Genomic DNA, 25,988 nt, shown 5'->3' on the forward strand with positions numbered 1-25,988 from the left:
ATGTCGAAGACGTCTCTGCTCAGAAGGGACGACAGCAGTGAGTCCGGCTCCCTGGACGGCGGGTCCAAGTCCGTCTCCAAGAGTGGCAGTGACACCAGTTCAGAGGATGTCCATCCTGCTGAGGAAGCCAATAGATTGTCGTAAGTGACTACACTGCCCTTCCGGATCTGAGGTCAAGCACCGTGGCCCTAATGACTCCGGGCCACGTCTTCCTTCTTCTCCTCTTTACACACTTATCCCCACTGAATAGGAGACGAAGGGATGGAAGGCAGAACCTTCAGGATCTGAGAAGGCTGATCCGTGTGGCTCTGGGTGTGCCCCTGTTGCCCAGTTTTTGCAAAGAACCCGGATGGAATAGCCAACCCCAGCGAGAGCCTCTTGACTCCACGCACAGTGTCGTGCCTTAGGCTGGCCGCTCCTCGTGCCCTGGTTTCAGGCCACTTTCCCACACATGCTGTTCCTCTCTGTCTCCCTCTCCCTTCCTCCCTCCATCCCAACAACACACCCATCCAGGAAACAGCAGGTCATCTCCTCGCCCCATGTCCCCACTTCTACTGCCATAGACTCGGAAATGTGGGACATTTTCTTAGGACTTTATTGCCAACCAGACTGTTACCTAATAATCAGATATTAACCACAGGCACAATGAGATTGTAAATGACAATAGCCAGTGTTGATAAGGGTGTCACGAAATGCCCCTTCTCCCATCCTTTTGGGGGGAATGGAATTGGTAACTTTGTAGATGGCAATGCTGTAATGTATTGCAAATCCTAACGTGTATTTGTATAAAACATACAGATACTTTTTCGTATGTGTTTTCTTTGAAAGTATAAACACACACACACACACACACACACACACACACATCTGATAATAGTGACCACTTCTGGGAAGAGAATTGAGAGACTGAGAGATCTGTGTTCACTATATGAGTTTTTGGTCCTTATTTTGTCTTACCTTTTGAATTTCATGCTGTGTTACTTAAGGCTTTTTTTAAGTATAATTAAATATAAATATATCCTTTGATCAAAATAATACCACTTCTAGGAATTTTTCCTGATGAGATAACATAGGTATGCATGGTGATCTTATTGAAGCACTGATTGTAAAATTGACAATTCAGGCACAACAACAGGTTATTTAAATAAAGTACGGTACCCACATCTGGCAGATACAACACAGCCATTTCAAGTGATGAAGAAAATCTGTGGTTATGGAAGAATGTATGGGACATACTATTCATAAAGGAAATCAGTTTAGGATACAGTATTGCCAATAATTGTCCTTGTGTAAAATCATGTGCATTTGTTTTCCTTGAAAACAAATAGGGATGCCCAGAAGAATGTTAATCAAAATGTTAAAGGCAATTATTCCTGTTTGGTGAAATTTTGAATTTCCTTTTATAATAGCAATGTAATATTTTTCAAGGAAAAAATATAAATATTAAAAATTTGTAGATTCCCCAGGAGTCCCTCACATGTGTTTCACTGGCTAAGGCCCTGACCTATGATGCTGTTAGCTAAGTTCAAGGGTTTCTCCAAAACCTCCTGTCGCCTGTCCTAGAAATCCGACTCACGCAGGACCACACCCTGCTGTGGGGAAGGAGGGAAGGAGGCAGGTCCAAGGGACAAAGAGCATGTCTTTTGGCAAAATTAACATCAAAGAATTGACAAAACATTTTTTTAAATTTTTGCTTTGATATATTTTACAATGATTCCAGTTACCAAGAAATAAGCATTACTCCTTAGAAGTGAAGGGACCGCGGGTGCCCTCCTGCTTAGGCACGCCCACTGAACTTACAGAGATGCGGGAAGTCCCAGAAGCCCCAGGGGCCCACCCTGCTCTCCGGACCCCGCCCTCACCCTCTCCCAGGCGGGCACAGGAATGTAAAACACTCCACGGCAGGACAGAGACTCTGCAGCACTTGTCGTGTGTCCTTGGTCAGTTTATTTCCACCCTCCTGGCTGCCTCCAGATAGCCCAAAGACTGCCCAGAGGGGCCCTGTGGTTCCTCGAGGGGGACAGGGCACCACTACCTGCTTAAACGAGCCTTGCTCGCCTTTTGGCCGCCAGCCCAGCTCTGCTTCCTCTCCAAAGGGGCCCTTCCCAACAGGTGTGCACCACAAGGCCAAACCAAAGGTGGGGGTAACGATGATGTGATGAAAATGGTGATGGTGATGATGGTGATGATGATGATCATGATGATGGTGATGATGATGATGGTGATGCTAATGACAATGGCAACAACAATGCCTCGCATCTGCAGAGCCGTTCACGGTTCCCAGCATCATCATTGCATCACTCCTCCTGATTCTTACCACGACGCTGGGAGGTAGGCAGGGCAAGAATTATTCTCGCTTGCTCTTTCTCTCGGCAGATGAGGAAACAAGATGTCAGCCGTTCAGGGCCTTCCCAAAGTAGTGACCAAACCCAGTGGGTAAACGGCAGAGCTGGGACTCAGAATCCATGCTTCTTGCCTCTGGGTTCAGTGCCCTTGTGCCCAGCATTTCACTTCAGGTCCTTTTTGATTCTCTTCTTATCATCCTGTCCCCACCTTCCCTCTCCCCAGTGGAGCTGCCAGCACAGGTGGGAACACTTAGGACCTTGGCACTGAGCCCCATTGCTGGGCACAAAGTAAGTAAGCATTCTGTGTGCACTGCAGCAGTGTTATTAAACTTTATCCTACGCATAGCATGGAATAAATTCGCAAGGAATATTGGTTGAGTGAGTAGATGAAAGTCCACTAAATGGAGCAAGAACCAGTAAATACTCCATATGTGGGGGGAGATTGTTTTTTCTAGGGAGTGAATTAATCAATGACTTAGCACCAATAATGCTCTATAAATTGAGAAAATGGTTGACTTTCTTCATTGTCTATCTAAATGCCTCACCTAGTAGGTCTCAATAAATATTATTTGAGGGAATAAACCAGGAAAAAAACCGCTGGATGAGTTAATGAATGGACTGGTACTAGGGAGTTCTCCAGATGGTAGCAGTTGTTAGCAACTGTTTCTTTAAAGCTTAGTGCATGTGAAACATTTGTCGAGCTGGCTGAACTAGCACCAGCCCTGGATCAGATGCTCCAGGACAGATCCCGGGACTCAGCGTTAAACCAGTTACACTTCATTGGGTTTTGTCACTCTTCCCAACAGAAGGTGCTGGAGCTGCAGGAAGGAGGCGGAGCTTGGAGGACCACCCTTTCCCTCCACTAACACGCCCTCTTGTCTCCTGCTCTCCCCACACAGGATGATACAAACCCTGATCCATTTATGGAAATGCAACATTGGCACAGGGCTCCTGGGGCTTCCCCTGGCCATGAAAAATGCCGGCATATTGGTAAGAGGGATGTGGTGGTGAGAACTAGTTTTACCCATTTGGGGGAATGGGGCAGTGGGTCCCCAAGGCCTTTGCACTGTTTATCGATGGACAATTTGGGGGTACCCTCTGTGGTAGCAAACGTGTCTGCAGGCATCAATCCACAGGAGCCAACCTGGAGCCAAGTAGAATGTGCCCGGAAGAGATAGAAAATTCCTCTTTTTCCAGTTTTATTGAGATAAAACTGGCATGCAGCTCTGTATAAGATGAACGTGTCCCACATAATGACTTGACTTAACAGATATTGCAAAATGATTATTGCAATCAATAAATTGAGCTAACATCCATCCTCATACAGTTACACAAACTTTTTTCCCTTGAGATGAGAAGTTTCAGGATCTACTTCGCAACTTTCAAATATACCATATGCAGTGTTAACTCCAGCCTTTGTGCTGTACATTACTTCCCAGGACCTGTTTATCTCAGAACCGGAAGTCTGCACCTTTTGCCCGCCTTCATTCAATTCCCCCACCACCCCACCATCATTCTGAAAGGCCCACCGTCCTCCCAGACAGACACATAATCCACTTTGCTACAGTGCCCCCACCCCTGCACCCCCCCAGGATCACATCCAGCCCATTCACTCCTTTCCATCAGCAGCCTGGTCCCTGCGGCTGCGTGAATGTGCGGCTTCTATTTCAGCCCCTTTGGCTGATGCTGAGAAAGTGGCTTAGAAGATGAGGATGACAGGCCCCCACACTCCCGGCCACCCACCTGTCTCTTCTTACGCCATTCCCTTCTCCCTCTTCTGCCAAACCTGAATGTTTCCTATTGACGGCGCCTTCACCTTCTGTTTTTCCAGAGCTTATATGTACCTCACCTGGAATTCTTATAGCACTTCCAAAGATGAGACACGCTTCTTTTTTAATATTCCTGTCTTCTTTGCTTACCTGAAAGCTCTGAGGGCAGGAGCTCAGATTTATCTTAACACCTCCCCACAGTACCTACCGGAGACACAGTACATGGGAAGTCTCAATACATGTCCACTGAACTGAATCGATGCCGAATGGATGGTTTCCATCTGACTGAAGTGAGTTTCTCCTTGTCTCCAGGCCCCGGAAGTGGTCCCTGTGCCTAAAGGAGGCATATGGCTCCTGTCGTGACTTCAGTCTGTGGCAGTTCTCACCCAGAGATGGCGCTCTCCCCTCTGGAATTCTCAGGGTTCTAGAACTTCTGAAGAGTGTTATTACCACGTGGCCTTCAGCCAAGCTGTCTTTGCCAGGGTGGTATTTGCTGCTTGAGCTAGCTCTTCTATCCTTCGATTTGTGCTTCCTAGGAGTCGTTAGATGACTTCTTGAACTCCACCTCCCACCAGAACCTCTGGCCATGATCCCCTGGAGGAATAATATTGAGCACCCGTCATGTGCATGCTAAGGCCCCGGGAATGTGGAAGCAAATACGACTTGGTCTCTGTTGTATGGAGGCTGCGTCTAGGGAAACCCCGTGATACTCTTGACCGCTCATCTCTTTCCTTGTGAGAGAGAGTATTATCTCAGGTTATGTTTATAAAGGCATGAGTGTCCAGAACAAAGGAGGTGAAAGAGACCCTCTTTACTCTGTGCCATCTGATCATGTCTGGGAGATTACGATTAATAATGAGTCCTGTTTTTTAATTTTTTCTTACATACAAAAAAATGGAAACTATATGAGGAGAAGATATGTTCATTTGTAATCACTTCACTATGAATATGTATATCAAATCACTATGTTGTACACCTTAAACATATACAATTTTTATTAAAAATAGACTGACAAATTAATAATTGATGAATATAATTGATGAATTAGACATACTGGAGCAGCGATTCTCAACTGAGGACGATTTCTCACCCTGCACAAAGACATTGACGAGGTCATAGATACTCCTGGTTGTCACACCTTGTTTGGGGGGCGGCATGCCACCGACACCTGGGGAGTAGAGGCCAAGGGAGGCTGCTAAACATCCTGCAACACACAGAACAGCCTCCACAACAAAGCATCACCTGGCCCAAAATGTCACCAGTGCCTCTGTTGACATCCCGGTGCTTGGGGGAAAAAAATCCTAAGACTGGGGAGGTAGTGAGTGCTCTGTCACTGGATGCATCCCAGCAGAGGCTGGGCAATCACTTTGCAGTGATGCTAAGAAGGGCATTTAAGCTGGAGCATCTGGAGGTGTAATGGTGGGAAATTGTAACCCACTCAGCCATTTTTTTTGACATTGTTTTCATAAGTGCTGACTCTGACTAATATGTAACTCGTCCATGAACAGCATGTTTGTATAAGGATCCTAGGAACTAGTTTCAAAAGATAGCCTCCGATCTTCAAGCGTCCCAGCTCGGAGACATTTGCTGATCATCATCGTCAGGATGACATGACGCCTGGATGACTAAACCGGGATGACGCACACCGGCCCGTCGCTTGCCTTATTGGAACGGACTGTGCTCATCTGCACACAGAGAACAATTCAGACCTTTCCTTGATCTCTTTGTTCTGTTCCCCTCTCCCTCCTTATAAAAACCTCTGCCTCCGCTGAGATGGGAAGATAAGCTTTAGACATGAGTCCCCCATCTCCCCAGGAGACGGGCTTTATAACATGAGTCCCCCTTCTCCCAGGTGGCCAGTATCTGAATAAACCACTTTCCTTTACATCAGCACCTGCCTCCCAATTGTTGGCTTTCGCAGCGGCAGGCAGCCAGACCTGCGTTTGGTTACAGATGCACAAGGACATTCAGGCAGGGCCTCTCTGTCACCCCAGAGGCAGCTTCCTTCTGAGAGGGGTCCCAGCTCCCAGGTGGGTCGAGGGCCAGGTGCGGGTGCAATCCATTTGTGGCTAACCATCCTCCACCTCTCCTCTGCCCTCCAGGTTGGTCCTATCAGCCTGCTGACCATCGGGGTCCTCACCATGCACTGCATGGTCATCCTCCTGAACTGTGCACATCACCTCAGTCAGAGGTGAGCGTCCTGCTTCTCTCTCACCCCAGTGCCAGGCCTTGTCTGAAGGTGTGTTGAGTTTCCTTTGACGAGTGACCCAATTACCTGGCCATCCCTTTAAACCACCACCCCTGCTGCTCTAGAATCTACAGAGGCGGTGATAGAGCACCTCACCTGGAAATGCTGAGGTTCAGGCCCAACCGTGCTGCTAACTAGCTGGGCGACACTGTCAAGTTCTTGCACCTCTGAACCTAGAAAGATCAAACTGATAAAAGATTCAAACATGCTCTATAAACCACCACGTACATGCAAAAAACTTAGGGATGTCTTTCTTCCCCTTAAACTCCCCACTCTCAGCCTCCCCCACCTCCAACACACACACCTTGTAAGGGTAATTCGTTTTGTTCCAGGTAAATTTTGTGGGGGGGGACAATTTAGTAAAAGTAAAAAAAAATTAGCAATGAAACGCCTAGTCCACAATGACTTTCGTCCTTAATAAAGCACGCATCTGATACTCAGTGTTTATATTTTTGAAACTTCAATGCAAAGAAAAGACAAAGGTAGTGAAAGCAAACAGTGCTTGAGTTTCATATTTAGAAGCTTTCAGTTCATGGGTGGTTGGTAATTTCTGACAGCTTACCACCAGGGGGCTCCCTATCCATAGCACTTGGCAGTTCCCGAGGCCTGAACCGGTCATCAGAGATGTGCAGAAAGGCTTCCAAAGTCCGACCAGAGATAGTAGATGAAACTCCTCACAAAGCCAATGTATCAAACCCGAAGAGGTGTATCTGGAGAATGTATCAGTCACACCTAACCTGTGGTGCACTTTCCAGCTCATAAAACACTGGAAGAGCACTTACTCATTCGACAATTAAACTTATTGCACAATTCTACTGTACCAGGCCCATGGCGGGAGCTTTGCAAGCCTTCCCTTATTTACTCCCTACAGTAAACTTCGATGGCACCATGATCGTCCCCATTTTACAGACAAGCAAACTGGCACTTATATCTGAGTTAAATGCTTTCCTTGCGGTTGCAGAGCCGGGAAGTGGAAGAGCCCCTGATTCAAGATCTCTCTGAATTCCGCTGAAACCACTTTCAAATCTTTTCTTCCATCATGCCTGCTGGAGCCATGATATCACTGAGTAGACTTCTAATATCTGTGTCACTCATGATAACCTCCTGATTTTTTATGACTTTTCCCCACTAACACAGAAGGTACAGACTGATGGCCTAAGAGCTGACTATGGCCTTCAGATACATTTTAGGGAACTTCCACAATTTGTGCTCGGTTTTATTTGAGCCCATGTCTAAAAACATAGGTATTTCACATTAAAAAAAAAGTCTCCATCTTCTTCTTGCCCGTCAGGCGATCAGGGGCTTCATCCTGTTGTCGCTCAGCCGGCACCAAGGCCCAGTGACCCCTTGTAGGACAGGCAGTGTCCCAGAGGGTGTGTCACTCTCTCCTCCGCTCTCACTGCCTCACACCCGGGCCCTCTGACCACATGACTGATGTTGCGCTGGACCCCACGGCTTCTGGGTTTGTAATCCTCAGACTAACACATTTGCCAGTCCTATGCAGTGTGGCCCCCCTCAGATTTGAAAGGCCAAGCACAGTGAGTAATAATAAAAACAGAGGGATTATGCCACCTTCCCAACACAGCGTCAAATCCCAGTCTTACTTACTGTCTCCTTCCCCCAACCCAGCCTGTGCCTGGGGAAAAAAACTGAGGCTTGAGACTCACGCGAGGTCTCCCAGCTACCTTAGAGGGCATGTGGGGATCTAAACCTTGGCTTTGTGACAGGTCTGGGGAGCTTTTCCTCTCCCAGCAATGAACACCAGGGGTCAGGCCCTCAGCAGCCTGGGGCTGCTTTCGCTGACTCATAGGCAGTTCCTCAGCAGGGCCTTCCCCACCCTGAGGAAGGGCCACCTGGGGAAGAGACAGGGTAGGCTGGAATGGGGGTGTCACATCCTACAGGGCTGCTGGGCAGGAGCCTGAGTATCACCTTTGGGTGGGATCTGGTTGGGAACAGGCCTCTCAAATGTCCCAACACCCTCACCGTGGGAAGGAGTGATGTCAGCCCAGAAACCCAGAGCCCCGCCTCCCTACTTCCCCCACCACCACCACCACACCGCCCAACCAGGTGTGCGTGCCTCGCGCCTCTCACGTCCCCTCTTTCCTGGTTTACTTTCTAAAAACCCACTGAAATGTTAATGTTTTTTTTAAAAAACAAACTACTCTTAAAAAGTCAAAAAGGCAGACCCCTCAAAGTTTTAAAAGTACACTATTATAAAATATGTCGGTAATATCGCTACTAGAAAATAACCAGGATGCTCCATGCTCACACACAAATACTCAATAACTACTCACCATGGGAGTAAGCTGTACTTTTAACACAAATGCTCTAAGTCAGGCATGTCTTGTCCTTCCTCCAGGCTGCAAAAGACGTTTGTGAACTACGGAGAGGCCATGATGCACAGCCTCGAGACCTGCCCGAACGCCTGGCTGAGGACGCACGCGGCCTGGGGAAGGTAGTAGCCATCGTAGTAATCATTCACAACAAACACCACCCCGGCAACCACAGTCCTCACCCGTCCTTCCCTTGTTTCTGGTCTCGCAAGTTTTACATGAATACGCAAACGTACTCCAACAATCAAACTATCTCATTGCAAACTTCTTATTGCAAACTATCAAACAACACAGAGAGTATTTTCCAATAGCGCCATCCGAGAAGTAATCTCTGCTATCCGGTTAGTCAAGGTCCCTTTGGATGTCGTTTCTCCGACGTACCTGGACATGAGTGTGGGGATGGAAATACACTTTTCATTGTGCGTGTTCCTGTACATTAATTAGAATGGTTATTGGCGATCTGCTCTTCCACCTAACAACGCACTCTGAATTTCTTTCCATGTCGGGACGTAGAAATGCCCCTCCTTACCTCTGAAGGCTCACGATGTTCCCTGGCACTGATGTATGCCACGGATTTACTTAATCCTTTTCCTGCTGGTGAGCATTCAGGTCGTCCCCTTGCTTCAGTAAAAAGTGCATGGCGTGCAAAATGCTTCTCCATGCCTTGGCCCCTCTGACCTTCTCAACGACCTTGGGAGGTAGGCAGGGTAGGTTTGTATTGTCCTGGGAATAAGAGGTGACTAAGGCTCTCCAAGACAAAACAACACATCCAAGGACACAGACAGGGCTGGCAGTGGAGCAGAAATTCGACTGAAAACCTGGCATGTCCGCCTTCGCGGCAGAGCCCCTCCGGCAGTGGTGAGGGAGCACTGTAGGGGCCAGCATCCCTGTGGCCGGCCCTTCCTCTCGGGGACTCGCAGCGGGCCAGGATTCCGGATCAGTAGTCACTCTGATTACAGACAGCTGAGCTCTTGGGGGGATAACAATGGAGGACTCACGATTGCCCAATTGCCCATGATTTCTCACCAAAGCTTATCAGTTTCTGACGACACCCCGAGCAAAGCTTTTGCAGGAAAGAGTGTCCTTGGAGATCGTCCTGTCCATGCCTGCTCAAAAGGAGGAAAACAGTGAAGTCCAGACAGGGCTGCCCAATCAAACTGCCCAAGGCTACACAACCTTTAGTGCAGAACCAGGACCTCCATTTCTCTGGGGGTCCAGGAACTGAGAAGGAGTTGGGAAAATATTTAAACCAATGATTTGTAATTTTAGTGTGCCCAGCAGCTTGATTAAAGACTGCCCATTTCATGTAGGCAGCAACCCTTAGGGGGAAGGTCACTGGGAAACTTCATGAAGGAAGAATACCGTGACACCACCTGACCCCAGGTACTAACCTGAGCATCTCGTGTTTGCACACAGGACAGCCAGACATGAGGCATCTTATAATGGGGTGCAGTAGGGAGTCCAGAGCACACCCCAGAACTATCCTCACCAGGAAGATAAGGATGAACCCCAATCTAATCAAACTGCTAGATCTATGATCAGTCAACAGGAAACACGAGGACAGAGAAACAAAATAACTGACAGTGTGAAGTGGTCAACACAATCTAGAAAGCAGCCACACCACAGGACGAGCGACCCGGCATCTCCTACCCTACCCCCAGATCAGAAGTTGCAGGGAAAAATAAAGGCAGGGCAAGGGGAGCACAGCAGTTTAAAATACTTAAGAGACTTAACACAAAGCAGTCTGTAGATTTCAACTGGAAAATAGACATTTTTGGGACAACTGGAGAAATAGGAATATGGACTGAATATTAAATAATGTAAAGGAATTATTGTTAATTTTGTAAGTGTTGATAGTCACATGAGGGTTGTATTTTTTAAGTCTTTGTCCCTTAGGGCTGTACATTGCATTATTTACAGGTGAAGTACTGTGAGGTCTGTAGTTTGCTGCAAATACTCCAACGAAATAGACGTGTGTGTGGAACAAAGGTGAAGGGAGAGATGGAAGAGGATTGGGAAAATAGTTAACAATTGCAGGAGCTGGCACGGGCACACGAGGAGTCATTAAATCACTGTCATTGCGTGTGTAGATGTTTGAAAATCTGCCTAATAAAGAGAGGAAAAAATCTGCATTTTGAAGTCTTACGTGACACTACCCAGCTTCGGACTCAAGATGCCGATCTGAGAGCCAGGAATCTGCGCTTTTTGCATAAACTTCAGATGATTCTGATGCAATTGCTTCTACAACCCAATTTTGAAAAACACTGATCTAAACATTAGAATCTAAATACAGGGGCATGTTCTATTCCTTAAAAAATAAATGTACCTCCAAACTGGAGGCAGATTAAAAATCCGAAAGAATAATGATCCTGATGGACAAGAAGACAGTGAGCTTGAAAGTAATTAATGTAAGGGAGCATTTGGGATCTTGCTTCCCAGCAATGTTATCAGTTTGGCTAAAATTCTTATACAAATTCAAAAACAATTAATGTGAGTCTACTGTGACACCAAAAAAAAAGAGGAGGAAAAAATATATCTTTCTTAAATGCCAGCCGATAAATTTAGAAGAAATCACAGATAGAACTAGAAAACCATCGGCTTGCAACTACTGATGAAATAATTGACTCAGGCAAAGGGTCAGTAATGAACATTAAAACCCTTCGTTTCAGGGGAATAGGACACTCCCACCCTCTCCAAGTTCCCCCCAGGCCACAAGAAGAAAATTCACACTTGCAATGTCGAGGTCTGGCAGTCCTCCTCAGAGCAGAACCACAGGCCATCACGTGCTCCCAACAGGATGAAAACAGCACAAAATATCACACGTAGTGTGCTTGCCAAAGTGCTTATCTGGATCTAATCATGAGGAAGCGGTTATACAAGTCCCCAGGGTGGACGTTCTGCATGACAATTGGCCTGGACTCTTCCCAGAAAAACAATGTCATGAAAAACAAAAAAGGCAGATTCAGGGCTGCTGTACACGAAAAAAAGACTGAAGAGACAGAGCCTTAATGTGATATACAAACCTTGTTTAGATCCTGAATCCAAAAAAATGTAACCCTGGCTGGTGGGGCTCAGTAGACTGAGCACCAACCTGCGAACCAAGGGGTCGCGAGTTCGATTCCCGGGTTACGAATCAGGACCCCAGGGGCGGGCGGCGGTGGGGGGGGGCATGTGAGAGGCAACCACACATTGATGTTTCTCTCTCTCTCTTCCCTTCTGTCTAAAAATAAATAAATAAAATCTTTTTTAAAATCTTAAAAATAAAAAGAGCTACAAAGGATATTTGGGAGAGAATTGGGTTATTTAAAAACTATGGACTATATATTTGAGTATATTGAAGCTGATTTTCCAGAGATCAGAGTCTTAAGAGAGGTACGCTGAGGTATTTGGAGTTGAAGTATTACATCTAAAATTGACTTTCAGATGGTTCTGAAAAAAGGTGTGTGCGCGTGTGCGGATGGAATATACACATGACTCAGTTAGGGCCAAAAGTTAACAATTGGTGTATCTAGTTAAAGGATCTATGGATGTTAATTATACTAGTCTTTCAGCTTTCTCTCTGGCTTTGAAAATTTTCAATATATAAAAAAGTGGGTAAATATTTAAAATGACAAATCATTTTTTCAAAAAATAAAAATGAATGCATTTTTTAAAAACTAATGGTTCTCTCTCTGTCTGCCTCTCTTTTTCCTTCCCAGGTACACTGTCAGCTTCTTACTGATCATCACGCAGCTGGGCTTCTGCAGTGTTTATTTTATATTTATGGCAGACAACTTACAGCAGGTAAACAGGCCTCTTCCGGGCAGAGTGGCAGAAAAGCAGGCCTCCTACTGCTCAGGCTGCATTAGCAAAAGCACAGTGTTCAGATCATGGGAGGAGACAGCTTCCTTTCTAGCCCTGATCTCAAACTACTCTGGGGAGTGCACTCAGTCCTGGGAATCACTTTTTAAAAAGATCATAGAGAAGCCCAAGCAACACCTGAGAAGTGTAACCAGGATAGAGAGAGAGAGGCTTGTGGTCACATCCAATCAGAAACACTGGTGACTTTTTAGTCCAAAAAGTGTTAGTAAGATTTACTTTAGGTGCCCCACGGTTGTCATATAGAAGATGACTGATTAAACATATGGCAGACAAGGCACAGCCTTGCCCTCATTACACCCCTAACAGGCGATGCAAATGCATCTTAGTCTCTCTCTTGACTTCATGGAGAAGAGGGAGCATGCTTGTCCTTGTGCTCTCCAACAGCCAGAACCATGACAGTTAATGTAGACAGAATATTCAGGAAGATGGATTTTGCACAACAGTCAGAGCTCTCTACCTTTTAGGGCTATCTAAAACACAAGAAACTATTTTTGTGTAATCCATTCCCGTTCTCTGGAGGTATGAGAGAAAACCAAAGAGGAGGTTGGGCTAGATGACAAGGGGACACTTTGACCTTGAGATTTTATGATTCTAAGGGTTTCTGGTTGTCACAGTCATGGGCAATAACATTAGGGTAACCAGATTTGACAAATAAAAATATATGACGTGCGGGTCGATTAGAATTCAGATAAGCAGCAAATCGTTGTTACTGGGAGTATGTCCTATGTAATATTTGGGACAGGTGGTACTACAAAGTTGCCTGTTAATTATCTGAAATCGAAACTTAAGTGGGTATCCTGTGTTTCATCCGCAACCCTAACTGCACCCCTTTCTCACACTCTGCGTCAGATAGTGGAGGAAGCCCACGTGACCTCCAATGTCTGCCTGCCCAGGAAGAGCCTGGCGCTGACCCCCATCCTGGACATCCGAGTCTACATGCTGACCATCCTACCCTTCCTGGTCCTGCTGGTGTTCATCCGGAACCTCAAGGTGCTGTCCGTCTTCTCGACTCTGGCCAACATCACCACCCTGGGGAGCATGGCTCTGATCTTTGAGTATATCACGCAGGTCTGTGCCTGAAACCACCACAGACAAGGGTTGGTGTCCAGGGTTTCTGGGACACCCAGGGAGGGTCATCATTATGGGCGGGTGAAGGTACGGAAGGGGACCCCCTGCTCTGATCAGCCCCTGCTATGGTGATAGCTGTGAACACCTTTTTACCACAAGCTACAGAAGCTAGTCGTCCTCATCACCATCTTGGTCACCCTGGATAACAAAGGGTCATTCAACAGTCACTGAATACCTTCTGTGAGCCAGCCATTGTGCAAAGGACCAGGGACTCAGTATTAAGCAAAACTGACAGGGTGTCTGCTCTCATGAAGGCTAACTTCACATGCTTGGGGAGGTAAACCGCAATTAAATAATCAACAACAATTCTAACAGTGGTAGGTGGACAGGGGATACATGGAAGATAAGGGGAGCTGATTTGCTTCATGCTGAGTTCTTTATTAACTCTTGTCTTCACAATATTACTGTTTTGGAAGTGCTCCCTTTATCCTCAATGTGCAGACAAGGAAACTGATAAACAGAAAGTAACTTTCCTACTAATGCTAGTCAGTCTGCCTCCCAAGCCCATGCTATGCTATCGTCACAGGTCCTGAAATTCCACCATTATGGTTTCCTTTCTTCGAAAGTCTTTGTGGTTGTATTAGTTACTGTTGCTGCTGTAACAAATTACCCCAAATGTATCCTATAGGTCTGGAGGTCTCACTGAGCTAAAATCAAGTTGTCAGCAGGGTTGTTTCTTTCTGGAGATTTATGGGGGAAATCTGTTCTCTTGTCCATCTTCCAGAGGCTTCCCCACCCACATGCCTTGGCTCATCTTCCAAGCCAACGATGTCAGCCCGAGCTTTCCCACACTCCCATCTCTTTCTGGTTCTCTCTCCTGATTCCCTCTTCCACTCTGAAAGACCCCGGGGTCACACTGGGCCTACCCAGATAGATAACCTCCTTATTTTAAGGCCAGCTGATTAGCAACCTTAATTCAGTCTGAACACTGATTCTCCCTTGCATTGTGGCGTAACATGGTCACAGGTTCCGGAGATTAGGACGTGCACATCTTTGGGGAGCCATTATTCCACCCCGAGATCCGTGACAGCTGATATACCAGTCAATAGACTGTGTGTGCGGGGGCTTCGCCCACAGAGCCCCCCATCTGCGGCGGATGAGAATAAGTCTACCAAGACATGATCTGCTTGGGGAGGAAAGGTGGCCAGTCTCTCAGAGGAGAAGGACCAGGAGCCTGTTCCTCAATGGGCTTTTATTGGGTTTGATTTGCATAGGAATACAGGGCATATACGTAAAGCTCATCAATCATTGTCAGGCAGTAATGATCAAACTATAGATAACTTTCAAAGAACTCTGAGGGCTTATTCTGAATCAGGGTCAGATAGCTAAAGGGCCATAAGACTTTGGCAAAAGAAACTCATTTTACGCTTGGACTCTTATCATTTAAATTGAGGGTATTAGCAAAGTAGGTTTCATAGGATTTTATGCATTCTTTCTTAGGCCTGATTGGCCCAGAGAACCCGCTCTTTCCAGCACAGGGTGGCACCCACCTCCAGCATTGTTTCAGGCTTAAAGTATTTTTTCAGGCTTAAATCGGGTAGGAGAAGTAAGGCAGCCAAGAGATTAGGAGACTTCTTATAGACAGAATGAGGACTCAGGCTATGTCAAAGCCAAGGGGTGAGGGTCCATCACCCCCTTTTTCTATAGCCCCCAAGTCATTCCCTGAGGGCCCCTTTGCAACCTCATGCCCATGCCTGCCTTAGGTCATCCCTCCTTTAAGGAATCTTACCTGTCATTGGCTAACCAGTCATCCACCCTGGGGCCAATCAGGATGAAGTGAAAGGGGGCAGAGGCAGTGCCCCTAAGAGGAAGATAAGCTTTGTCTCTTTAATGGCTTATGGTCCCATTAAGCCATTAATGGCCAAGGTCTTTTTACTCAGCCTTAGCCATGAGGGGTTAGTTTCTGAAACCAGGCAGGGCAGTTCCCAACAACTGTGTAGTCTAAGAGAAGTGATGGAGAAGAGGCCTTTGGGAACAGGAAAACAGAAAGCTGGGATTCCTACCTGGGCTGTGCCACTAACGTGGAGAGTAACCTCAGCTAATCCCTCCTTCCTCCCTGGTTCCCCCACGTAAAGATGAGAGGGCTCCCAATAGCCAAAAAGCAGGAACAACCCAAATGCCCATCTACTGATGAATGAATAAACAAATGCAGTAAATACATACACTGAAATGTTATTCAGCCTTAAAAAGGAATGAAATTCTGATCTATGCTACAACATGGATCAACCCTAAAGACATTATGCTAAGTGCAATAAGCCATCACAAAAAAAGACAAATACGGTATAATTTCACTTCCATGAGTTACCTGGAATAGTCAAATTCGGAGAGATAGGAAGGAGAAAGGGGCTGGCTGATGGGGAGTTATTAATGTGCACAGCAGTTTAGGATGATGAAAGAATTTTGGACATGGCTAATGGTGTTGGTCTCACAACGATGTGAATATACTTCATGCCACAGAACTGTATACTTAAAAGTGGCTAAAATTGTTAATTTTATACTATGTGTATTTACCATGAGAAAAATAAGTACCTTTTCAAAAGACGAGAAAGCTGTCCAGGCCTCACTGTCTGACAGCTGCTCTTGACACTGGTTCTGTTGACATGAGGCATGGCCCAGCTCTCCACCAGGCGATGACTTTTACACCATGGCAAAGCCACCACCCTTCTCCTTCCTTTCAGGAGATTCCAGATCCCAGCAACCTACCCTTGATGGCGGACTGGAAGACCTTCCTGCTGTTCTTCGGCACAGCCATCTTCACGTTTGAAGGCGTCGGTATGGTAAGATTGATGTAGCATGTAAGTGAATGATCCCTAGTGATTTCTAAGGAAGCCAGCCATTGTCCCAGATGAGCAAGTAATAGTGCTTCTGATCAGTGCAGAATATGATCTCCTTTTGGTGGGAGGGAAAGTCAGGACCTATTCTCAGGGCACCAACTGCCCCATGTCCCACACTAAGCTTTGAAGACTGAGTGAGGATTCACTCATCAGCCCAGACGGAGGAGGGGGACACACCTGCCGATAGAGAGCAAGGAGGGAAATGAAAGTGGTGCGGCCACGTGGAGAGGCCCCTTCCTGACCCTGGGCCGCCAGCAAAAGGATGTCTGCTTCTTCACAAGGTTTCTCATCCTTTTCCCTCCACCTCTTTCCCAACTCCTTCCATTGCCAGGTTCTGCCTCTCAAAAACCAGATGAAGCACCCACAGAACTTTTCTTTTGTTCTGTACTTTGGGATGTCCCTTGTCATCATCCTCTTCATCTGCCTGGGAACACTCGGCTACATGAAGTTTGGGTCAGACACCCAGGCCAGCATCATCCTCAACTTGCCCAATTGCTGGTATGTCCCTGCCGCCCGGGGTGCGCAGGGGAGAGTTATGGGCTCTGAGTCTTAGCGAGAGGATGTAGCATTCCCTCGGGTTATCATGGGCAACGAGTATTACTGCTAATGTTTGCATTAGGATAGCAGGTAAATTTAATAATCCAGGCCCTGTGCTTTATCTCATTTAACTCTCACAATAGCCCTGTGAGTTAGCGTTCTTACTATCAATTCTACCTATAGATGAAGAAGTTGATATTTGGAGAAGTAAGAAACTCTCCCAGTTCGTATTGTTTGTGAGAAGCTGAAACTTGAAACTGAATCTGTCTGGCTCTGCCATTCAAAGGCCCTAAAACAGGAGTGGTCTGGAGTGTTTGGGGAACAGAAAGAGTAACAACAAAAAGCATAACTCCAGAGCAGTAACTGAGGGTCCTGCAGGTAGGCTGCTGCTCGGGCCCCTGACTCCAGAAGTGGATCTACGCTGCTGCTATGGCTACGGCCCCGTTGGAATTCAGTCTGGAGTTCTTATTCATTCATTCATTCATTCATTCATTCATTCAACCAGGAGACATTTTGGGGGCTGACACATAGCATTCATTGAGTGTTAGCTATTCTCATTATCCTGGCAGTACTGGGTACACAGTGACTAAGCAGTCAGTACAGCCACGTGCCTAAGAGCACAAGTTCTAAAGCTAAGTAATGGGATTTGCATCCTGGTCTTCATATGACCTTGGGCAAGCTTCCCAATCTTGCAGACCTTATTTCCATCCTCTGTAAAATGAAGGTAATACTAATGCTGCGTTATATCAATCAGGATAGACTGAGTTATACTCCAGTAGTAAACAACTCCTAAATCTCAATGGCTGAATACATACAAATGCTTAAACATATACTCATGCTACCTGTCCATTATGGGATGACAGCACCATCCCCACGCCAGGTCCCCGACTGATGGAACAACCACTCCCTGAAATGTTACTGGTTGCCATGGCTCAGAGCATGGGAACCACACCCTCTCCCGTGAAGCTGCTAAAGCACATGTCTCTTGCTAGCACTTCATCCATCAAAGGGGAAGGGAGGTTTAATTCTACGTGCTTGGAAGAACTGGAAATATTTGTTGAACAGCCCAGATGACTTCCACACTACCTCATGGAGTGATTGTGAGGATTAATTGGTTTAATGCACATGAAGTGCTTACAAAAGTGTCTTGCACATAGTAGACACTCATTGAAGGTTAGCTATTGTCATGGTTATACGTCCCCGTGGCCTGGGTCTTTCAGGAAGAGTAGGATGGTAGAGCAATCATTTCCCACAAAGGCTACGTGCAGCTGCAAAATGAGAAAAATATCACCCTCACTGTGTTGTGGTAATGACTAGATAAGATAATGAACATGGGCCCTGGCTCATGTGGCTCAGCAGATTGAGTGCTGGCCTGTGAACCAAAGGGTTGCCAGTTCGATTCCCAGTCAGGGCACATGCCTGGGTTGCAGGCCAGGTCCCCGGTGGGGGACGCATAAGAGGCAACCACACATTGATGTTTCTCTCCCTCTCTTTCTCCCTCCCTTCTCCTCTCTCTAAAAATAAATAAATAAAGTCTTTAAAAATTACTATTTAAAAAATGATAATAAACATGGGATTTCTTTGAAGTTGTGGCTTGTTTTACATAAGTCAGACAGCATCCGCATAGGCTGTTCTCATTCTGGGCGATCTGGGCCACCACTGACTACCCAGCTCAGGGTGCCTTCCTTCCGGGGCCTCCACGGGAAAACGTGGGCCCCAGGTGCCACGGGGGCTTCACACCTGCTCTAAACGTGGCTGGTCATGGGATTCTCCAGGGCGGGCTTAACGAAGGGACAAAAAAGACCCCTCCCCAATGAGAAAGAGACCAACACCCCAGAGAAAATGGCCATGGTAACAGTTCACAGACAAATCTCCAAAAATGGCATTTTCTATATCTGAAAAAATGCTATGTATCCCTCATAATAACGGAAATGCCAATTTTTAAAAAACCCAGCGGCAGAGAGCAGCCCATGTCCGCACACTGCCTTGGCGCGGTCATGGGAAACGAGCCCCCCCCACACTGGGACCAGACGTGGGCCCTGTGTCCACAGGACCACGTGAATATTACATCACAAGTACTTTTACCCAGCATTTTTACTTCTGGGATTGTACACTGTATGCGCAGAGTATATGTGCAAGGATGTCCTCGGCAGCATTGTTTGCCGGCAAAAGACTAGGAATAACCTGCATGCCCATTAATCGGGGACTGCTTGAAAACCTAGAGTGTATCCACGCAACTGGAATACCAAGCAGCTGTTAAATAGAGGAGCCAGATCCGCGTGTGCTGACAAGGAACAATCTCCAAGAAATATTTAGTGAGCAAAATCAGAGCTCAGCAGCGTGTAGAGGATGCTACCATGTGTGTGTGTGTGTGTGTGTGTGTGTGTGCGCACGTGTGTGCACCTACGTTCCGTATAAGCTTATATGCCCACGGATTAGTCCTGGAAGGGCTATAAGGAAACTATTACAAGGACTGCCTGTGGAAAGAGGGACTGGAGCTGGGAATCAAGTGTGGGAGGGAGGTCTTTCACTGTATGGCTTTAGTGTTATGAATTTTACTCTATGCACATATACCTTTTTATTTTATATTTTTTAACCCTCACCAGAGGTTATGTTTATTGACTTTTTTTTTAGAGAGAGAGAGTAAAGGAGAGAGAGAGAAACATCAATGTGAGAGAGAAATATTGATCAGTTGCTTCCCATATGCACCCCAACCAGAGATCAAACCCACAACCTAGGTAGGTGCCCTGACTGAGAATTGAACCCACAACCCTTGGTGAACACAATGATGCTTCAAGCAACTGGGACACCTGGCCAGGGCTATGCAGATACACCTCTTTTTAAAAACTAAAAGAAAAGGCACAGATTTCTGAGCCACAGACTGTTAAATAAGAATCTCCAGCCCTGGCTGGTATGGCTCAGTGGATTGAGTGCGGGTTATGAACCACAGGGTTGCTGGTTCGATTCCCAGTCAGGGCACATGCCTGGGTTTTGGGCTGGGTTCCCGGTGGGGACCACATGAGAGGCAACCACACAATGATGTTCCTCTCCCTCTCCTTCTCCCTCTGTTTCCCTCTCTCTAAAAATAAATAAAATGTAAAAAAAAAAAGAATCTCCAGGAATGTGTACTTTTAATAAGCTTCTCAGGGGACTCTGACGCTGGGTGCAGCCTGAGTTGATGGAAGTCAGCCAGTGCTGTCGCTCAGTGACAAGTACCAGCTTCTGAGCAGTGAGGGAGTCCCGAGCAGCCCTGCCCAGGAGCCATGTCCCATTTCACATCCCATCCGTCTGTCTGCAGGCTGTACCAGTCGGTCAAGTTGATATACTCCATCGGCATCTTCTTCACCTACGCCCTCCAGTTCCACGTCCCAGCCGAGATCATCGTCCCCTTCGTCGTCTCCCAGGTGCCAGAGAGCTGGGCGCTGTTTGCAGACCTGTCCATCCGCACAGTCTTGGTCTGTCTGACCTGTGAGTAGGGCGCTCACTGCCCACAGCTGTGGCTGGGAGCCACATGGGCATCTACCCCTCTATCCTTGGCTCTGCCATTTGCCTTCTTCATGAGTTTGTACAAGATGATTTACCTCCCTGAACCTCAGCTTTCCACCTAAACAATGGGCTTAACAGAGCTACCACATAGTAAATACTACAGTAATCTCTCCTGCCTACACACAGAAGGGAGGAAGAACTATCACTCATTCATTCTCACTCCTGAGTGCCTCCTGTATGCTGGCGTGGTGGTGATGTTATCTAACACTCAGGACAGCCTAGCAGTGGAATATTACCAACCAAGGGAACTGGCTCAGTGAGTAACGTGCTCAGATCATGTAGCTGCCAAGTGACAGAGCTGGGATTCGAACGCAGGCTGTATAGCACCAAAATCTGTGTTTTCCATGGAGCCATATCCCTTTCTGTTATAAATTAGGGTCAAGCCCCCACCATAAAATTGTGTTTAACTGGAGGGAAAAACCCCAAGGGGCTGGTTTGTGAAGGTCTTGGAGATATTTTGGGGAGCACTATTTTCTTTCCCTTCCACCCTCCCTCCCTTCCTTCCTTCCCTCATGTGTCTGTCCATTCACGTATCCACGCATTCGTTCTACATTAGGCACAACAGTAGATGTTGGGGAAATGTCATGAACAGGGCTGGGGGGTTCTTTCTCAAAGCAGGTCCAGAGAAAGAAGATCAGTCAAGGCGCCCCGTGAGGCATGAGGGAGAGAACTAGGGATGTTTTGCTTGGAGAAGCCAGGGCTTGGGCAACGTCTCTGTATTTGTCCTCAACCACCTGTGGGATTATTGAGACAGAGAGAGAGAGAGAGAGAGAGAGAGAGAGAGAGAGAGAGAGAGAGAAAGAGAGGAAATTGAGTCTTAAAGCTTCCAGAATCTGGTGTCAGTTTGGAGTCAGAAGAAATCGGGTCAGTCTTGGAGTGGCCCAGTAGGACATGCTATCAGATGCCACACTTCCCGTAACTGGTGTTCTGTACGCAGAAACAGCCCCCTGCTTGGTCTAGAGTGTTACAGAGTTCCCAGTCTGCACCAAGACATCAGAAACCTGTCGATACATTGTTGTGAGATCCCTCCTAAGAGAAAGGGTGTAAGCTGAAGAGGAAAACTGAGTAGTTCAGGCCACTCCGGGTCAGGGAACACACTGCAAGACACAGCTGACCTAATAACATGTCCCACTTCTGGTGTGTGCTGTATGACTGCTTCCTCCTCCTCTCTTCATCTGTCAACTCCGTTACCCTTTTTTCATTCAACAATGGTTTGTTGAGCCCCTACTATGTGCCTGACATTGTGCTAGGCACTGGGGACACAATAATAAGTGATGAAGAAGACATGGCTCCTGCCCTCCTGAGGCTTGTAGTTGAGTGGGAAATACAAGCAAGAAAATAACTACGGCACAGAAAGATGTGCACGTAAAGAAAGGGTATCCTGTTCTTATGACATCAACACAAGAAGGTCCTATAACTTGGCCTTGGTCAGGTCAGGCAGTCCTCTGCAGTGGAGGAATATTTCAGTTCAGACCGAAAAGATGAGGAGGAGGTAGGCAGAGCAGTGAAGGGTGTACCATGAGCAGGGAGCAAGCTCTGTGCAGATCCGAGGCGGGTGTTTACATGTGGCCTCTTCGGAAAACCGAAAGCGGTGGGAGTGATAAAACATGAAGCCAGAGATCTTGCAGGGCCCGAGGAGGTCAGGCCGTGGAGAACCACAGGAGGGCTCTGAGCAATGGGTTCACATAGTCGGGTCTCGCCCTTCGGGGGCGCCCTTCCAGTCTACCTCAAGTTAGAGCTTCCCTGAACCTGTCTTCTCTGCCCTGTCACTGTGAACCCACTTGGAGTGAAGACGCTGATTTTTCTCTGTACCTCCTTAAGCAATTTATTAAACATCTGATGAAGGAATGCTGGGGGCGGGAACCAGCCCATCAGAGGGATGATGCATTCTCAACCGCGAGAGGCTGAGTCTCTCTCATTCTCTGAGTGGATGTGTTGGAGCAAGTTCATAAAGCGGTGATCTTTTCTCTGAGATCTGCAAACTAGCCAGGGTGCTTTCCAGAGCAGGTTTTCCCTAATTTGTTCATAAGAAAAGCAGATGGCTGTATAAAGTGGAATAAGTTGTATATTTATTCATTCAAAGACAGAGATGTGTTTCTAGAAAAGGTGGGCAGTGAGCAGCCTAATGCTGTCTTCAAGTTTCCTGTCCTTCTTAATTATCCAGGTCCCTTTAAGAAATGAAAGCAAAGGACTGAGATTCTGACAGCACCGAGCCATCTCTCGTTTTTCACATCCTTGCTTCTAGACAGTGTTTATATTGTGTAGATTAGTACAAATTCACCATAGACTCGGTGCCCGGGTAAGAGTCCAGCATTTGCTGAGTACTTAATGGCGTACCAAGTTCTTTCTGGTAAATGGGAGGCAGCACGGGGGTGGGGTGGGAAGGGCCTTGCATTGGGCACTTCTGTGGATTCTCGTCTCAGCTCTGTGTGACCGTGGGCACAGTCAGCTCCCTCCAGAGCTCTAGATTTCCCCGTCTTTACAGTGAGGTTGTAATGGACAGGTGGAGTAGGGGCCTTTCCAATAAACACTAAACGTGAAAAACCCAATAAAATGAAACGTAAAAGGAGAGCGCCTACATTGGTTGCTGAAACAGAGGTGGGAGTCCAGAGCCACACAGTGCCTGAGCCGCTGCCCGAGTCTGCAACGGGCTCCTTCCCCGCTCTCCAGAATGGCTTATCGGGCATCTGTGGAGTTACAGGCTCCAAAGAAATGGTCTGTCTCTGGGCTCCCTTCCTGCAGGAACATTTGGTGATTCTAAACCACACCCCTCCCCGCAGGTGTCTCAGCCATCGTCATCCCCCGCCTGGACCTGGTCATCGCCCTGGTGGGCTCCGTGAGCAGCAGCGCCCTGGCGCTCATCATCCCGCCCGTCCTGGAGCTCATCACTTTCTACCCTGAAAACATAAGCTTCGTCACCATTGCCAAGGACATCATGATCAGCACCCTGGGCCTTTTGGGGTGCATATTTGGAATATACCAAGCCCTCTATGAGCTGATCCAACCCACCAAACACTCCATAGCCAACTCCACAGGGGTCTATGCACATCGTTATCCATTTTTACTCGAATAGCCCTCCCTCCTCCCACCCCCAGTTTGGCTTCTATTGTGGATGATATATATATATGTTTATCAAACCCCAGCATCTTTATATTAATGAGTGGCTTCTTTATCTTCCCAAGAGAAATGTAAATGACACATGTCAGTATTGATACCTCTCTGGATGTGCCCCTTTTTTTGGGGGGAGGGGGAGATATTTTTGGAGGTCTTTTGTACCTCTTAACCAAAACCACTATTCAACTGTTCATGTCATCAGCCTCATTTAATGGGAAAAGGTGCACCATTTGCCTGTGATACCCATGCAAACAGAAAACACACATATTTGAAAAAGGGAAAGCAATTGTTTCTTCTGTTGGGTTGTAGCTGCCCTGAAAGCATTAGCTCTAGAAAAGTGTACACTGGGGAAGAGGGGTTTTGGTTTAGATGGTCTTCTAAGCGGAAGGCTCACAGACAGCTCAAACAGAGCTTAGCAGTAATGTTGCCCGACCATGGGCTCTGCCACTTATTTCCCATGGGATCCTGGGCCAGTTCCTCCCTCTCTCTGTCTCAGTTCTCCCATCTATGAAATGAAGGACTGGACTAAATGGTTATAAATGGCTTTTCCTGCTCTGCCATTCTGAAAGTGAAAAAAAAATTATTATTCTCTAACCACATGTGTGAAAATTGGTTTTCCATTAGCAAGTTACTGTGTTGCCCTGGGGACATGGGCACACCAGGAGTTGGTTAAGGGTAAAATCAAATGTCTTAGTAATCTTTCATCATTATGGTGACTTTGCTACCTAGAAGGAAATCATCTATCTATCTATCTATCTATCTATCTTAAAGCCATTTAGAACTGATTTAGGTTGGAAGGGCTGAGAAGTTTGTGGGGTGGAAAAGGATTTTGTCATGTGCCAGACCTACTGACCTGCTTTTTAAAATACTTAATTTTGGGAAGGGTTTTGAAAAGCAATCTTACACTCTGCAGATGGGATTATACATTGTTATAGTTTTTCTGAAGGACAACTTTATAATACATAAGTCTTAAAATGTGTAGGCCTCTGACCCACTAATTTCACTTATAAGAATTTGTCCTGTCTTTTGTGTTTGCAAAAAAAATGTATGCAAAAGGAGTTTATGTTCTTTATAATAGTAAAAAGTCAGAAACAGACAACATTAGGTTAAATTATGACTCATCCAGAATAAAATGCTATATGATGCCCTCAAACATTGCAAAAATGCACCTATGGATATGCAAATATATTTGTGGTTTATCAGCAGAAGAAAGTAGATTAAAAGCAACATATGAACCAAAATTAGACAAAGACAAGAAAATAAAGCCTCAGACCAAAATCCTGAAATCCTGGGATGTGATCAATAAAAATGTATATACAGCCAATATAAAGGAGGAACTCTACAAGTTAAAAGGATTTATAGCAATATATCAATAGCGATGTTTCAATCCATGATGGACCATATATATGAAGGAGGTCCCAGAAGTTTATAGTGGAGCTGAAATTCCTATTGCCTAGGGACACCATAGCACCAAAAGGTCCTAGTGCAATGCATTCCCATGAACACGAGTACTTTTACTGTACCTTTTCTATGTTCAATACACAAAATGCTACTCTGTGATAACCGCCTGCAGTACTCAGTACAGCAACATGCCATGCAGGCTTGGGACTCAGGAGCAACAGGCTGTCCCACGTAGCCTGGCTGTGCAGGCCGTACACACCGTCCAGGGCTGTGTACCTACACTCTACGGTGCTCGCACAATGACGAAATAGCCTAATGACACACTTCCTTGTCATTAAGCAGCACATGCCTACATTACCATTCTAGGCTTCGAATTCAGAATTCAGGGCTGGTTTGTGGGTCAGTAAGTTGTCACCCAGGACAGGACAATGGACACACACAGGAACCTGACTTGGGTCCACCTCTCTTCACTGGATCCCTTCCCCAGAGCAGCTGCTAGGGGATCCAACCCTTAGCATCCGCCACATTCCCCCTGACAGCGCTCACAGCTCCGAGAGGCTGCCTCCACCTCCCCGAGCACTGGAACGGCCTACTGCTTGGGTCAGACACTATGGATCTGGCCCTAAGCAGGGAAAACCAGCACCAGAGGAATTGTCTCAAGGCCAAAATGACAAAGCATGCATGTTCTTACAATAGAGGCCATAAATTGGCCTCCCTGAGCCAAGTCTCCCCACCGAAAAGTCTGTCTGGCTGCTGCACAGTGTTTAAAAACATAATTGCTTGCCAATGCTTAAACATTGTAAGATTTCATATAAAAGTCTGGATTGCCAGCTTCTGTATGGAAAAAGAAATTGAGAATATTTGGCAAACCG

The 25,988-nt window shown here is 46.6% G+C and overlaps 1 protein-coding gene across 1 annotated transcript; it reads left to right on the forward strand.

The window, feature by feature from the left end:
- Positions 1-23,674, forward strand: SLC36A3 (solute carrier family 36 member 3). Its single transcript, XM_045822707.1, has 10 exons — positions 1-140; positions 3,245-3,335; positions 6,217-6,305; positions 8,722-8,817; positions 12,394-12,478; positions 13,406-13,624; positions 16,363-16,461; positions 16,850-17,016; positions 20,354-20,523; positions 23,382-23,674. Exons 1-10 carry the CDS (start codon positions 1-3, stop codon positions 23,672-23,674), a joined length of 1,449 nt encoding a protein of 482 aa, XP_045678663.1.
- The last annotated feature ends 2,314 nt before the right edge of the window (positions 23,675-25,988 follow it).

Source organism: Phyllostomus hastatus, unplaced genomic scaffold (genome assembly GCF_019186645.2).
Source record: "Phyllostomus hastatus isolate PE091 unplaced genomic scaffold, TTU_PhHast_1.1 phas_contig_150, whole genome shotgun sequence".
NCBI classification, from domain to species: domain Eukaryota; kingdom Metazoa; phylum Chordata; class Mammalia; order Chiroptera; family Phyllostomidae; genus Phyllostomus; species Phyllostomus hastatus.

Bases quoted from the DNA above. Each gene is read 5' to 3' on its own strand.
- SLC36A3 (XM_045822707.1), top strand. From the start codon at position 1: ATGTCGAAGACGTCTCTGCTCAGAAGGGACGACAGCAGTGAGTCCGGC. The intron at 8,818-12,393 runs GTAGTAGCCATC...TTTCCTTCCCAG, and splicing joins ACGCACGCGGCCTGGGGAAG to GTACACTGTCAGCTTCTTAC. The intron at 16,462-16,849 runs GTAAGATTGATG...TTCCATTGCCAG, and splicing joins CGTTTGAAGGCGTCGGTATG to GTTCTGCCTCTCAAAAACCA.